The sequence below is a fragment of the Leptodactylus fuscus genome, chromosome 7, assembly GCF_031893055.1.
Source record: "Leptodactylus fuscus isolate aLepFus1 chromosome 7, aLepFus1.hap2, whole genome shotgun sequence".
Taxonomy (NCBI): Eukaryota; Metazoa; Chordata; class Amphibia; order Anura; family Leptodactylidae; genus Leptodactylus; species Leptodactylus fuscus.
In genome coordinates, this window is record NC_134271.1 from 16,206,830 (window position 1) to 16,222,997 (window position 16,168).

Below are 16,168 nucleotides of genomic sequence, written 5' to 3' on the forward strand. Positions count from 1 at the left end.
AGAACCAGCGGCCTATGACGGTGTCGTTCGCTCTCCTACTGTGACCTGTTGGGGTCAGGACTCCACAAGCCCCTGCCGGTGTCCCTTGATCTCGTCCACCAAGACATTAGCAGACCCTTTAAACAGGACATTTCCCCAACACCCTTTAATAGTCTCCCCTCCCCTGATTCTGGCCCAGTTGTGCTTTTTCCTCTAGCCCCCGCCATACTTGAGCAATTGGTGCGGTTAGCTTTGCTGCCCGATATGTTAACTAGACTCTCTAATGTCAAGTGGGTGGTGTCAGATAGAGATCCAATCAGAGGTGGACTGAGTCACACCCCCTTTCCTCCTCCTTCCTGCCACCACCCACTTAGCATTAGAGTTTCTGGTCACAATAACCACCAAAACTAACAGCAATGATTGCTCAGGAAGGGTGGGGGCTAGAGAAGTGATTGTAACTGTGCCAGAACCAGTGAAGAGGTGACGATGAAAGCATGAGAAGACCTGAAGTTGGTGAAGGGTCCTCTGCATCTCTTGCAAGTTTCTCAGTGCGCCCTCCAACTAGTTTCAAAACATCTCACAGATGATCAATCGGTCTGAGATTTGTGGAATTTGGAGGCCAAGTCTTCACCTTGATCTTTTGACCACGTTCCTCATTCCTGAACAATTTTCGCCACGTGTCAGGGCAATATCCTGGTAAAGAGGTCACTGAAGAAGTTGCATGCATCCATAAGCCTTGGGACGCCATCGCACGTCTTGTACTTCCTTGGACCGAATGTGTTAGATACAACAAGATTGCCCCATAAGACCTTCCATTTTGGCGATTCTCTGACCCCCACGACTAGCGATCACAACCTGGCCCGGGTCACGGTTGCTCAGATCCTCACGCACGCTCATGTTTGCAGTTTCCAACACATCAACTTCAAGAACTGACCACGTGCTGCCTAATATATCACCCCCGAGAGGCGCTATGGTCATGTATTATATAGTCGTATAACATAGTGCTGGGAAGAACAGCGCCCCCTGCAAAATAAGCCGTGACCAGGGGTCTCTTTAAGGAGGACCTCATGAGATAACCCCTTTAAGAATGGGAATTAAAGGATCACCCCAAAACATATCGGGAAACGTAGCCAATTATTTTTACACCGGTACTGCCCAATATGGATAAGGGATCGGGGGCGATGGAGACAAGTGGTAGATCACAGCCTAATAGTAGAAGGAGCACAGAGTATTTCAGCAAAGGAGCATTGCTTAGGTCACCTTGCATTGGACATGGGAAAGTGGAAGATCGCAGACGTTGACTACGATCATAGTCATGTGCTGGTCACTGGAAAAAAACGGGACAGGGTCCATATAATGAGAACAGATGGGACCGAGCTGCAAAAAAACAGGATCTGCACCATATTTTGCGACTCCGTCCTATGGCTCTCACGTAGATCCGTAAAAAAAACCCCCAAAAAACATGCAAGGGGCCACAGAAACGAATGGCACGTAAACGTAGGCTATTATATTAATGGATAGCACAGGGACCATAAATAAGGTCGCCCAATAGTAAAAATCTCGCTCACAGCAGCGCAGAGTATTTCAGGATAGAAGAGCGCCAGGTCTGAGGCAGGCAGTGACCCGTTCACTTGTGCAATACCATTTATTAGGAGCACTGCCCTAATCTATCACTCCAATTCCCAGCATGCCCCCTGATCGGACAGCGGCGCACTAGCGGTATCAGCAATCCCCCCCTTTTGCAATGAAAGACGCGTGACGGACACATCCCGGCGTGAGGACGGCGGCAGGAAGTAAATGTCAGCTTCGTGCGGCACGTCACTACCCTGCCATGGCTCTGCGGTGACCTCAATGATATCTCAGGAGGTTACACAGAACTAGGCCAAGTAAATGGGCGTCAGCAGAGCGAGGCCCACGACTCTCCCTGGTGAAAGCAATCCAAAAACTGCATTATGTATCTTCTGCAGCGTCCCCGGGGGGCCCCGGCTTTGTGACGCTGTAGCAATGTCTCTGGGCACTCAGGCGGATAAAGGACTTTCAGAGCCATTCCTCATAGTACTGCGGAGGTAACTACAGGCGGGAACGGCGGAGAATGAAAAAATTAGAGCAAAAATTTCCAAGGGGAAGGTGGGGATACAATTAAAGGATGCGCGTCTTCAATGTGTCTATAGAAGGGTAAACCAAAAATCCTAGACCAGCTGTGTTACAATCATAGGCAGTATTAGTATTATTTTTTGCTTTTATGTACCCCTTAGTGGTGATGGCCAGAATCAGACTCCTGCCCCCTCTGGCAGCTGACAATATAGAGCCCCTTCCACTAGGTGTCTTCTTAGCTATACTGCCCTGTACTGCTCTGCTCCAATCCTGACAGGCAGGGGGGAAAGCTATTCCTAGCCTTATTTTTACTGATAACCTGGGATATAGCCCATCTTTCCTTAAAATAAGCCTTCAATATCAGATCAGTGAGGGCTAACAATGGGCACCTCCGCTGATCAGCCAGAACTCGCACAATGTACAAGGCCCGGACGCAAACAGCTCCATACACTGTGTAGTGACCATGACAGGTTATTGCATATCAGCGCCCATTCACTTGATCCAGCATATACGGATTTGCCGTAGATACACAAGCAGATTTGCCTGGAGATTTGCTGAATTTCCATGGTTCAGATACACGGTACGCAGATTTTTAGCAAATTTAAAGGAGACCTTTCACCATCTCCATCAACTCCATCCTTCAATAGGTGCTACTGCACCGATTCTGGCGCATTTTGAATTTTTTTTCTAGCCCCCACCGTTCCTGAGCAACCATTCCTATAAATCTCAACACCTAATATGCTCTTTACTGGGCAGTGGGTGGAGTCCAGTCTACCTGCTGCAGCTCAGGACCGCCCACCTGATAGTAAAGAGCCTAACTAGTCTAGGAGATGCTGAAACCTACAGCACGATTTGCTCAGGAACGGTGGGGGCTAGAGAAAAAATTCCAACTGGGCCAGAATCAGTGGAGAGGCAGCTATTGGAGGATGTAAAGAGTTGGTGAAGGTGATGAAGGTTCCCCCCCTTTAAGTATTGAATCCAAAATGATATCTATGGGAAATCTGACACCTATGAACATATCTTCAGGCTCTACACACAGTGGGGTAACAAGGACCCCCCGTTCTTGCCTCATAGCGTAACCCTTAAAATAGATTGATGTCCACGTTACGCGCGTTACACACTGATGAAGTTTTAATGACATAAAAAAATGGAACGAAAATGGAGCGCACAACGGTCTTCAAAATCGGACATACAGATCAGTTTTTTCATGGACCTGTCCAATACAGCACGGTCTTGTAACTTTGGCTTTCACTGCAAAGAAATCTGAATTTTTAAAAATTTTTTTTTAATGAATTTGACGCTACGGATTTCCTACAATAATTTGCGTGGGTCCGTGCGGCCCTGCCCTGTGTGTACGCGCGCCTTGTACATCCAAGCCCGCATTATAAATAGTAAAACAATCTCAATGAGCGTCCTCTAAATCCGGATCAGCCGCGGCAGCGATGATTTACAGGATTTACCGGGTCTCCTCCTACAAATACCACGCCGCTGCTGGAATCCTCAAGTTCTGTGCACTGAGACATAATCCGATTTTTTTTTTTTTTTTTTTTCAATCATTCATTTAAAAAAAAAAAATCAAAAAAAAATCAGGGCAACAGCTTCCTGCTCTCCCATCATGCCCCTCTCCATTCAGAGAAAAGCAGGCAGAAGCATTGTGTGGTCCATTCATGCAGAAATAGGGATCAGAGGCTCGGGGGCTTTGTTTAAATGCTCACTTCTTAAAGGGGCAGGCGCAGCTAAAAGGACGGCTTTGCTCGTGCAAGCGGCAATAAGTCCCAAAGTTCCTAATATAAGATCTGGGGCGCAAAGATCCAGCAGCAAAATGTGCTCAGTGTACGGACGGCCGCCCTTAACCCCTTCACAGCCAGGACAATTTTAGCCAACGGGTTTTTTTTTGTTTTTGTTTTTTTTTTTTTTTTCATTTAGGACATGGGCCTTCAGGACACTGCAATTTATTTTTTTCTATACTTCACCATAACTTCTTTTCCACCATTTTACTCATAGGAGGGCTTGTTTTTTTTTTGTTTTTTTGTGGGACAAGTTGTAATTTTAGAAGGTGGGGATACATATAATGTCATTAAAAAGGCATACATTTGTTAGACAGGCTGGAAAAACAAGGCAATTTTGCAATTTTTGGGTTTTTGTTTTTGCATGACCTTTGTGGTATAAATGACATAAGGCTGAGTTCACACTTAGGTGTCTGTCCGATGCAGATCCATCAGAAATCACAGATGTAAAAGTCCTGCAAGGCCGACTTATTCATCCATCGATTTCAGGGAAAAAGAAAGATTGGACCCCATAATCGTCCATGGGGTTTTGTTTTTGTGTCATATTCGGAGAACCATCATTTTTCCCTCTTTACGCCTATGGAGCTGGGTGAGGGCTTGTTTTTTGCGGGTTGAGTTGACGCTTTCACTGGTGCCATTTTGGGATCCATATTCTTTTTTTGGGGAGGTGGTATGAACAAAAAACCTAAATTCTGACAATGTTGTAATTTATTTGATTCATCGTGCAGATTTAATAACGTGAACATTTTTCCATTCTGGGTCATTACGGGCACGGTCATGTCATTTAAGGGTCTTCTGTCTTTTTCTTGATATTTTTAATCGTTTTAGGGGACTTGATCACAAGTGGGGTCGACTGCTCATATATTACACTGCGATACCTCTGTCAGTGTACGGGTTAGTGTATACAGCAGAATCCAATGCAAAAATTCTATCTCAAATGTTCAGTGGATTCTACTCAAACCCTCCCATTGACGTTAATGGTAGAACAAGGACTTTCCAATGGCATTCACCATGTGAGCATACCCTTACACTGACAGCAGTCACATCAGGCTTGGTCTCTGACTACCTTACCAATGCACTGGCACCACACAATCCGATCATGACGGGAGGTAATGGGGTGACAGAGGGGAACCCCACTCTGTCTAATAACTCAGAGACCATGATCGCTGCTCACTACGGCATCTAAGAAGCCGCATCACAGACTGTGAACAAGAGATAATCCTGGAGACCTATTCAGTATGTTCATCCGGTGGAATAGTGAACGGATTCTAAAGCATATTCTGCCCCTAAAACTTCCCTCCTATTGTTTTCTGCCTCCCATTGTACACAAATTCCTCTTCATTTTCAGCTATGTAAATGGCCACTTACCCGGCCCCAGGGCCGACTACCCAAGTGGTGGGTCCCAGGTGCTCCTGTCCACTAATATGTGCTGCGGTAAAGCATGATCCCAGAACTGAGAGGGTTAAGTCTCGTTCACATCTGCGTTGGTTTTCCGTCCGAGGTAGTCCACATGGCGACCCCCCGAATGGAATACCAAACGCAATTGCAAGCGCTGTGCAGTAAAAGCCCACGGACCGCATAGACTACAATGGGGTCCGTGTACTTGCCGCCAGATCTCCGCAGGGATTGTGCGGACAGGAAAGTAGTTCACAATCTACTTTGCTGTTCGCATGATTCATGCGGGAAGCACGTGGCCAGCACACGGACCCCATCATAGTCTATGAGGTCCATGTGCTTTCACTGTATACCACTTTCAGTTGCGTTCAGTATTCCGTTCAGGGGGTCCCCATGTGGACTCCCCGAACGGAAAACCGAACGCAGATCTGAACGAAGGGTTAGCCGTGTAAATAGTAGCCATAAGAAGCCATTGTGCTTTCCTGGGAGTCACAGCACCTTCATTCTCAGGGTGATCAGACCACAGGATAATCCTCAAATACGCAAAACTGATGCACGCGTAGCGGAGTTCCTCTGAATAATAAGAATATTCTATTTAAATGACTTGCGACTTACATTTTGTTTCTTTTATCTTACAGACTATGTGTCAGTCATTACTGTGCTCTGGCATTCCGTTCATGAACCAGGAGGCACAGGATGAACAGAGCCCACAAAGAAAGGAGTATCTGACGTGTGCTGCATAGGAGGCCGTCTTATATGGACCCATGCAATATATCCAAAGAAGAAGCGTCTTCACCTAATCCATTAGGAATTAGATTTTTGTTTTTTTGGAACGGGCATTGCTAAGGTAATTGTGCGCTGTCCTTTTAAGAAGTACAGGAGGATACGTGATCTACCCTAGTAATGACTCAGGACCAACCATAGGGAAGCATCTGGGATCCTGGAAGAGGCCGGCGGAGAGGATATTGGCTGTTACCGGCTACAGCAGATTTGCCAAGCGAGCTCCAGCAAGGCCGTATAGAAAACAGCCCTGGCAATGGCTCCTCCACCTACAGAATCGGAGGGGAAGACCGGCTGCGCTGTGCGTCCTGGTGGGAGCCTCACCTCTTCCTGTCGCCAATAACTTTCAGCTGACTTACAAAGCAATGATCATAGAAATGGAAAAAGTTTCCAGGCTGATGCTTGTAGAGGGGAGAGACAATATCCCCAATTAAAGGAGAAATATAAAGGGGAACTCCAGGGCTTTAAAGGGGCGTGTGGGGATATCTATGACATCACTGACTCTGCTCTACTTCTGCTGAAGGTCCAGTATGTGACATGGGCAGAGGGATGAGACGTCCAGGCCCCTGCAAAGCCAAGAACGGGGGTAACAGGGGGCCGCCTATATACCTAGCGCAGGAAATGGAACGGTTGTTTTTTATATTTCCACATAACCCCTTTATATGGATGGCACATAGACATGAGATTGTTGGGGTGCCAAAAATCAGACCCCCACCATTCAACTGTCTCAAGGGTCTGTGGCGCTATAGCAAGCATAACACTTATAGTATGTCCCCTGAAGATGATGCTCACCCCTATACACACACATGTAATAATAATGTATGGTACGGTTATAACATTAAATGGATTTTCCACCCCAAACAGACTTATCCTGATGGGTCATCAGTATGTGATCTGTGGGGTCCGACAACCAAATCTGTATAGACCAGGTGCCTGAATCTGCTAGTGGAAAGGGGAACGCGTACAAGTAATAGGAGTGACGCCGCACTTCCCTGGATCCACCACTGCAGAGTAGATGGGGCTGCTGTGCCGTTCCTATTACTTGAATAGGGGGAGACTGTACGCACTCCCGACCACTAGCAGCTTCAGTCATGTGACCGTGTCCACTCACTTTTAGTGGAATAGATAGTCATAAATGCAAAATGGTGCGCCTAGGAGACTCACTTATAGACTTGGCCACCTCATTCAGCTTCTCCTGGGTCCTGCTGATCAAGACGATGCTCATTCCACGTCTGGCCAACTGTGGGGGGTGGAAAAAAGACAGAAGTTACGGCTCTGATACAATTAAAAATATTTAAAAAAATAAATAAAGAATCGTGTTTTTTGGCACTCCTATTATACACTACATTCTGAAGCGGCTGATAACAGAAAACAATAGACTGGATTCTCTTGCACAGCACATTAACAGGAGCCTTCCCCCAGCTACTGATGTGCCACTATAAAAACATGGCGGCCCTAGTTTTACGGTTTAATGGGGGTTGACCTATCAGGACATCCCCTTTCAGAACGCAGCCCCACCCCCTACAGCCGAACGGGACTATACCATGTGACCGATGAACGCGATGTCATCAGCGCAGGTCAGAAACTGTGGCACTCAGCTCTTCAAAGAGCAGATAGGCGAGGTCTTGGGTTTCTGACCTCACCGATGACCAGTCCAGAAGATTCTTACATGAGCTACATGAACCAGTTCCTATGTGCAACCGCCATTGCAGTTACTGACTCCGCAGACGCGACTCACCTCTTCCGCATACGCTTTTCCAATTCCATCGGTGGCTCCGGTGACAACTGCGAAAAAATAGAAGAAAACGGAATGAGTTACATTTACCAAACAGGAGGACATCACAGACATAAAGTTATAACATTGAATTATTTACTTGTACAGTCACCCACAGAGTACAATAACCAATGACTTGCTAAGTGCAGCCACCACTAGAGGGAGCTCCAGAGCTTATTGAATCCCCCTAGTGGTGGCTACAAGTCTATGCAGGAGCTCCGTCGGATATAAAATATAAAGGGGGTTTCTGAGACTATGTTTTTGACTGCTGCGGCCTCTTCACTACTTATCAAGCACAGCGCCGTACAGTGTATAGTGGCTGTGTTTGGTATTGCAACTCAGCGCCATTCACCTCAATGTCGAATGGTTATGCGACCAATGAACATGAAGACACTGGCACGTGAAGAGGAGGTGGAGCACAATAGACCGCCCCTAAACAATCCCTTTAAAAGACTCATTGCTAGAATCCAGTTTATATTAAAAAAAAAAAAAAATGGTTTAACTGCTATTTTTGTAACTTGCACTGGTACCAATAGAAATCAACATTTCTTCCACCTTGTGTCCCTCCTTAGTGGTTGTGGGAGGTCAGTGTCACATGGGCAATTTTTCTGTTTTTAGTCTACAATCCTCAAAACCCCTTATATGCATTCTATACATTTTTCAATGCCCCCATGCAATATCACCAATAGTCAGTCTCCTTCCCCCTCTGGTAGCTGTATATATAGTCCCCAATCAGTCTCATTCCCCCTCTGGTAGCTGTATATATAGTCCTCAGTCAGTCTCCTTCCCCCTCTGGTAGCTGTATATATAGTCCCCAGTCAGTCTCCTTCCCCCTCTGGATCATTAGGGAGATGTGCATGTTGATATACACTTTGAACAATGTTCATTTGTTTTTACTGCCTGTAAATCACAAATATTCAGGAGTCCCAAGAGTACAGCGTTTGCTCAAAAATTTAATCCATCTGCCTGATGTATATTTTATAAGAAATTCCTTTAATCTAGGCCCCCGCAGTGGCAGGATTTCCAGATTATTGGAGTGTTTACATGCAGTGGGCACTGGGAGATGGCAGCTGACATGGATTTTGGGCATCATTTATGCCTTCACCATCCCTACCTTTCTGGAAAGTTTCAAGGCTGGTGGTAAACTGCAGAGCTGCCTATTGTCACCAATAGGGGGACCTGATGGCAGTACTGCATACGGAGTCATTGTTGTGCTTAGTGTATACACAGACTGTAGAGAGCTCCCTCTAGTGGTGGCTGCAGGTGCACAGATGTTAATTGTTTAAAGGGGTGGTCTTATCTCATTTGTACGGTCAGCCAATCACATTGCTAGTTCACTGTGTGACTAAAACGAAAAAGTAGAGCTATGTTGACAATCGAAAATGGTGAATATGGTGCTTTACTAAGTCACTACCCACTATTGATCAGCGCAGACATACTAGGCTGACAGCTATCCCTCTCCACCACCTCATACACATGCACACTTGGTTCAACCAAGCCACTGCCAGAACAAAAGGAGTGGCATGATCAAAATCGGCTGCCTGATACTCCTCTACCCTTACATTTGCCATTGGGATTAGGAGACTCATCCCTACTTGATTGCTGGAACATTTAACGAAGTTTTCTGATAATTCCTTAATTTTCCTTAATTCGAGCTTGGGGGGGGTCCGACAATCTGTCTGAAGAGTCTAAAAGAGTGCTGCAACCTTTTACCACCTAAACCAATCACAGCGCCATACATTGTACAGTGGTTGTGCTTGGTATTGCAACTCCGCCCATTTAGCTGAATGGGACTGAGCTCCGAACAGGCCATGTGACTAATAAACGCAACGTGTGAAGCGGAAAAAGCACTTAAGTCGCACCACTACTGCCTCAATCCGCTGATCTGCAGGGGTCCTGGGTGTCGGACAACTGATGACCTGTGCAAAGGAAAATGGTGACATCCGCAGTTGGGGATATACACTGATGTATCTTCATTGTATATCCACATCACAGCACGTGCTCATAGACAATCCGTGCCGTGATGTCCGTGACTTTACGGACCTGCGGTATTCAGTGCGGACTTTGGTCACGGAACACCACAGATACAATGTGTCCGCAAATGAGAACCCACAATTGCGGATTTAACTTGCGTTCCTGTAAAGCCAGCCTAAAAGTGAAATTGTTGGGACTTCTAGTACGACAAGAGGCTTTGTATACAGTATGTACGAATTCAATTCATCGGATCGTCACATGTCCCCTATAGGGCTCCACGCCGTGCCGCGTTCCCATTCAGCAAACAGTTTGCCGTCAGAACAGCGGTCGTTCGGCGGCGTGGGTTAAAAATATTCTACACTCTTTGTCCTCAACTTTCTGGGAACAGATATTTTTAGCCGCTACCCAATCAACCTTATCTAAATCAAACATCAAAAAATAGACTGGAGGAACACTGCAAGCAAAGGGAGTATTTTTAGCTTTGTCCCTGTCTCTTCCCTTAACCCGCCAAAATCTGAAAGCCCAGACGGAGTTGCGATCGCTTTGCCGATTCCGAACAGGTCCCTCTCGGTGACCCCCTCTCTCCTCCTTCCCCCCACCCCGAACACCTGAATAGTGCAAACACTCGATTGATTAAAGATTAATACTGCCGCAAACCCGTGACAGCTGCCGCTCCTATCAGTTCTTTAGGGAAGGGAGAATGGAGGAAGGATGGGGAATGGGGGGGGGGGGGGCCGCAGAAGAAGAGGGATGACAGAAAACTTACATCAGTATTTCTCTTGGGGATCCATTACATAGAAAGAAAATTGCTATTTCAATTCCCCTTTGTTGCTAAAAATAGCAGCCCCAATTGATTCAAGCAAACAGGGCACCGGCTTAGCAAAGCCGAATATAGAAAGCGCTGAATTCCCCGAGACTGAATGCTAACGCAGTCTAACAGATGCCAGCTCACATTTACCAAAGAACAAAAGATGAGAAGTATGCCGGCTGCAAGTTAATAAGACGCCAGCGACTCCCCGCATCTTTATGAAAGGAGGGAGGGGAGAAAAAAAAAAAGCGGCAAAGAACCAACATGGCTGGAAGAGATGGGGAATATAGGCAGGGAGGTAGGATGACGTGCAGGGAACTCCAAGCCGGAAAAAAAAAAAAAAAAAAAGTCAAATTCCACTTACTTTGAGTCACGATGTTGTTGCTATGGGGGGGGGGGGGGTCTATGGAGAAGGTCCACATCAGATCAACTCTTATGACCCTGCTCTATATTATCAATAGATAGTCTCTAGCACCCTCCAGCAGTTGCAAACAGGCTTCAGTAAGTTCCCATGCAGTCTTCTTCCCCCTCTGGCATCTATATTTAATATAATTTTATTATATAGTGCCTAGTAAGTTCCCAGTAACTCTCCGTCCTCCTCTGGCCACTGCAAATATAGTCCTCAGTCAGTCTCCTTCACCCTCTGGCAGCTATATTATCCCCAGTAAGTCTCCAGCCCCCTCTGGCAGCTGCAAAGTCTTCAGTAAGTTTCCAGGCAGTCTTCTTCTCCCTCTGGCATCTATATTTTTTACAATTTTATTATATAGTGCCTAGTAAGTTCCCAGTCACTGTCCTTCCTCCTCTGGCCGCTGCAAATATAGTCCCCAATCAGTCTCCTTCCTCCTCTAGTAGCTATATATCAATCCCCAATAAGTTCCCAGTCAGTTTCCTTCACCCTCTGGCAGCTATATTATCCCCAGTAAGTCTCTAGCACCCTCTGGCAGCTGCAAACAGTCTTCATTAAGTTTCCAGGCAGCCTTCTTCTCTCTCTGGCATCTATATTTAATATAATTTTATTATATAGTGCCTAGTAAGTTCCTAGTCACTCTCCTTTATCCTCTGGCCGCTGCAAATATTGTCCCCAGTAAGTCTCCTTCCTCCTCTAGTAGCCATATATCAGTTCCCAGTCTCCTTCCCCCTCTACTAGCTATATAGCAGTCCCCAATAAGTTCCCAGTCAGTTTCCTTCACCCTCTGGCAGATATATTACCCCCAGTAAGTCTCTAGCACCCTCTGGCAGCTGCAAACAGTCTTCATTAAGTTTCCAGGCAGTCTTCTTCTGTCTCTGGCATCTATATTTAATATAATTTTATTATATAGTGCCTAATAAGTTCCTAGTAACTCTCCATCCTCCTCTGGCCGCTGCAAATATTGTCCCCAGTCAGTCTACTTCCTCCTCTAGTAGCTATATATCAGTCCCCAATAAATTCTCAGTCAGTCTCCTTCACCCTCTGGCAGCTATATTATCCCCAGTAAGTCCTGAAGATGGTTAGATAATAAATGGACAATGGAGTCGGCCATTGAAAGCAGACGCAGCACAAATATCACACCACAGGCACCCCTAGAGTATATGGACTACTAGGAGATTCCTACTTGTGTATCCAGTAGGTGGCGCTGCCTTGGCTATGAGTTCCGATGGGCTGGACAGCTAGGTTCACACAGGAAGACTTGGGCGCAGATGTGAACATGGCCTTAGCAGTGGGGTCCAGGTCTCTACTGCGACCCTAACCCGTAGAGACAGGGGAGGGGGTGGTAACTAAACCTCGTAGGTGCTCATACATTCTAGGTACTGCCGGGTGGACCCCTGGCATAGATGGGAACATAGTCTTAAAGGGGTTTTCTGGGACTTCTACTGTATATCAATGCCCTGTCCTTAGTAGACGCAGGACCCCAACAATCAGTGAGCGTGCGGTCTCTTCATTCAATACCAAGCACAGCGCCATATAGATCAGTGGCTGTGCTTGGTATTGCAGCTCTACTCCAGTCATTGACCTGTATGTCCTTATGGTCGCTTGTTAACGGCAATGTACCTTCCTGGTCAATAACAATGGAGGCGACACCCCAAACCCTGGCACATGAATAAATCATATACACCTTGATATTACAATACCATAGAGAAGCCCAATAAGGAAGTTTCGAGGTCTATGGGACACTAAGGTGCCGGATAGGATTTCTTACAAAAGCTTTCTAACTCAACCAGTACGTGCAAATGGGACACCATAGTACAACACGAATTCTAACTCCATAATATACCGCCATATGGAGGTAGCAAACTGAACGTGTACGGCTCCATAGCGCAGCATCACTCCGAACAAGCTCTGCATGTGCAGGATGTATAGGTTGGCCTTAGAGGTCTGATGAACATTCGTATGGCCAAAAGCTATTCCTCCTGACCGCCCTATACACATGCACACAGGGCATGCGTGTGCCACTATCAGACACCTCGACATAAAATAATGACATCAAATCCTCACCTTCCCCGACCCAACGTCAGAGGAGAGAAATCCAAACCCTACAGCCAAGATGGTTGGTGGGTTTAGCCAATGTTTATGTGGTGGAATCTGGCGCCCATCTTCAGACCCCAAAATCTGTAGTAGATCACACCCTGACTATGAATCCCATTGAGAGACCGGAGCAGGAGGCTGAAAAAATAAAGCGTACTGCTCCATCTTGCTGCGGATTCCACCGCCGATTCAACCGCAGGGAAAATGAAGAATCGACGCAGCTATCCGCCTCAAGTATCTCTTCATTTTTATCCTCTAGGGTAAAAAATATGCAAATCTATTCTCCAGGATGTAATTAGGAGAACAGTGCCTCTGTATGTTGCCCTCTAGAGGACAGCCCCCTTAACATCATGCAGGACTCAGTTAATAAACCTACTAACATGATGCAGATTTAATTGCCAAATTAGTATTTCTATTCCAAAAAGAACAGATTCCCAGCTATGGACAGCGCTGTTTCAGTCTTTTGGACCTCATCAGCATAGCGCAGGGATACTGATTTGGCAGAGTGAGAGACTATAAACCAAGGTCAGGGGATAATCATACACATTACTTGTAAGTCTCCGTACTGCCTATGTAGGCATACACTCTCCCTAATGTGTATGATTATCCCCTGACCCTGGTCTATAGTCTCTCACTCTGCCAAATCTGTATCCCTGGACTATGCTGAAGAGGTCCAAAAGACCGAAACAGCGCTGTCCATAGCTGGGAATCTGTTCCTTTTTGGAATAGAAATACTCATTTGGCAATTAAATCCGCATCATGTTAGTAGGCTTGTTAACCGAGTCATGCATGATGTTAAGGAGGCTGCCCCCTAGAGGGCAGCATTCAGAGGCACTGTTCTCCTAATTACATCCTGGAAAATAGATTTGCATATTTTTTACCCAGAATCCCTAGCGGAGCAGGAATGACTTGTAAGTTTCTGTACGCCTATGTAGGCACACACTCTCCCTAATGTGTATGTATCCCCTGACCCTAGCCTCTAGGGGGCAGATTAGTGCATGTTTGCTATATAAAAGGGAATTTCTGGGACTCGCTTATCCTTATATACAGTAAGTCATTAATAGGTGTCTGATTGGGGTACGAAACCTGGGACCCCCACATAGGATTGGCGCTGCAGCCTCTTCCTTCATCAGTCACGGAGTAGAACAGAAGTTCAGTCCCAATCAAGAGAATAGGGCAACGCTGCAACCACTATGATATGTATGGTGCTGTGCTTAGTATACAGTACAGAGGCTGCAGCGATCACCTCATGGTCCCCGATCACATACTGATGCCCTATCCTAAGCGACCTCACCATGCCCAAGAGATCGGTTTCTGGAAAGCTCTTTATGACATGGAGGGTTTATTCATTCATCAATATGATGCCCTTCACATCAAACTACGTAAAACGAGGTGTGGGGGGGGGGGAGGCAAAATCAAGGCGGCCGTTTTCCAATCACTTTGCATATTAATAATTTGGTAAGTAGGACAATAAAAATTGCAATGGAAAATTACACCGCCCTCCCCGATCCCTCGTGAGCACGACATCCCCCCCCCCCCCCCCCCCGAACCGTTAACACAGAATGGACAACGACGTCAGCAGCGACGTACGGGAGACTGAACCGGGTGACGTTCAACATCAGTGGATTGAATAAACGTATAATACGTGAAATGACGACCCCCCCCCTCCAAAAAAATAAAGGGGGTGAAAGAGAATGTGACTGGATGCCCAGGTTAATACAATGGAGAGGAGCAGGAGTGTGGAATATTTATGAAAACGGATGGCCTGTCACACAGACACTGATGAATATTTTTACAGGATAAAAATGGCAACGGAGATTCTAAAAATAAAACACTCTGTTTCAGACCTGTCTGGCTGCGCTACGCCGCCGGAATACAAACGCGCTCGCTCCCTCTCGCTGGCACGGCTCTCTAGATAGGATATGCAATGAGGAGAGGGAGGGGGACGAGCGGGGAGAGAAGCGGCAGATCTTACTTAGAAGACAAAGGGTTCCGAGTACAGTCCTCCGTCCCCAATGTACCAAAAACGGGATCCATTTGCACCCCTTAAATTTGCATCCCGTGCGGGGTCATGCATGGCCGAGCCCCAAGTATACAGGGTATTATAATGATGGCTATGGATCGATCACCCATACATGGAAAAAAAATTTCATTTTCTGCAATTTTTGAAACCCCAATGCAAGGGGGGTGTTCAAAAATTGGATTTTTTTTTTTTTTTTTTTTACAGAAATAGCGCTACTTTGGGCGGAGAATAGTATTGCAGCCAAGGCCAGTTACATGAGTGGGGATGTCAGAAAAATAAGCATATGTCAAACGTCCTGAATGGAGGACACCCGGCGGACCCCATTATAGTCTGTTCGGGTCCCCGGATTCCACAGGGACCCGAACAATAGAGAGACCGATGCAAGTGTAAACCAAGCCGCATCATCGTAATCATACAGAAAATCCACGGTAGAAATCTGAGGCCGAGGGGCAACACCGTGGCTCAGTGGTTAGCACTACAACCTTGCAGCACCGGAGTCCTGGGTTCTAATCCCGCCAGGAACAATATCTGCAAGGAGTTTGTATATTCTCCCCGTGTTTGCATGGGTTTCCTCCCATTGTACAAAGACATACTGATAGGGGAAGAAGAAAAAAAAAATCCCCCATTAGGGGGATCCCCAAAAAAATCCCCCCCAAAAAAAGCCCCCATTAGCTTCCCCGCCATAGTTCCCATCCAGGAACCGCTTAAAAAAATGTGCGCCCTGTGAACTACGGCAGGGATTCCCATTGCTAACAAATGGGAACACACGCAGATTTTGATGCTTAAGTGTGAACTTGCCCTCCTTTCGGAGGACCGCTGAATCAAAAAGTGTCACTAGACCCGCGTTCACACACGTGCAGCCGCCATCATCCAAGTGTAGTAGCCCGAGCAGATACGTTTATTGCTAGGGTTTCTTGTAGTGCCATTTTTAGAGGAGAGGTGGCCATTCATGTGACCCCTGTATAGATGCGGCTCCCATCTATTGGGGGTAACTACAGTAAACCTGAGTGCAAAAAAATTTTGACAAGAGTTTTTCAAGGGTCGTGAGGGG

At 46.4% G+C, this 16,168-nt stretch overlaps 1 protein-coding gene across 1 annotated transcript in view; it reads right to left on the reverse strand.

Moving 5' to 3' along the window:
• The window catches only part of HSD17B12 (hydroxysteroid 17-beta dehydrogenase 12), a 45,151-nt gene that overhangs the window by 16,478 nt on the left and 12,505 nt on the right, over nucleotides 1-16,168 (reverse strand). The window contains exons 2-3 of the mRNA XM_075281207.1: nucleotides 7,774-7,820; nucleotides 7,200-7,275 (exon numbers count right to left, since the gene is read on the reverse strand). Of these exons, the coding sequence (XP_075137308.1) occupies nucleotides 7,200-7,275; nucleotides 7,774-7,820 (123 nt within the window). The remainder of the gene's footprint in view (nucleotides 1-7,199; nucleotides 7,276-7,773; nucleotides 7,821-16,168) is intronic.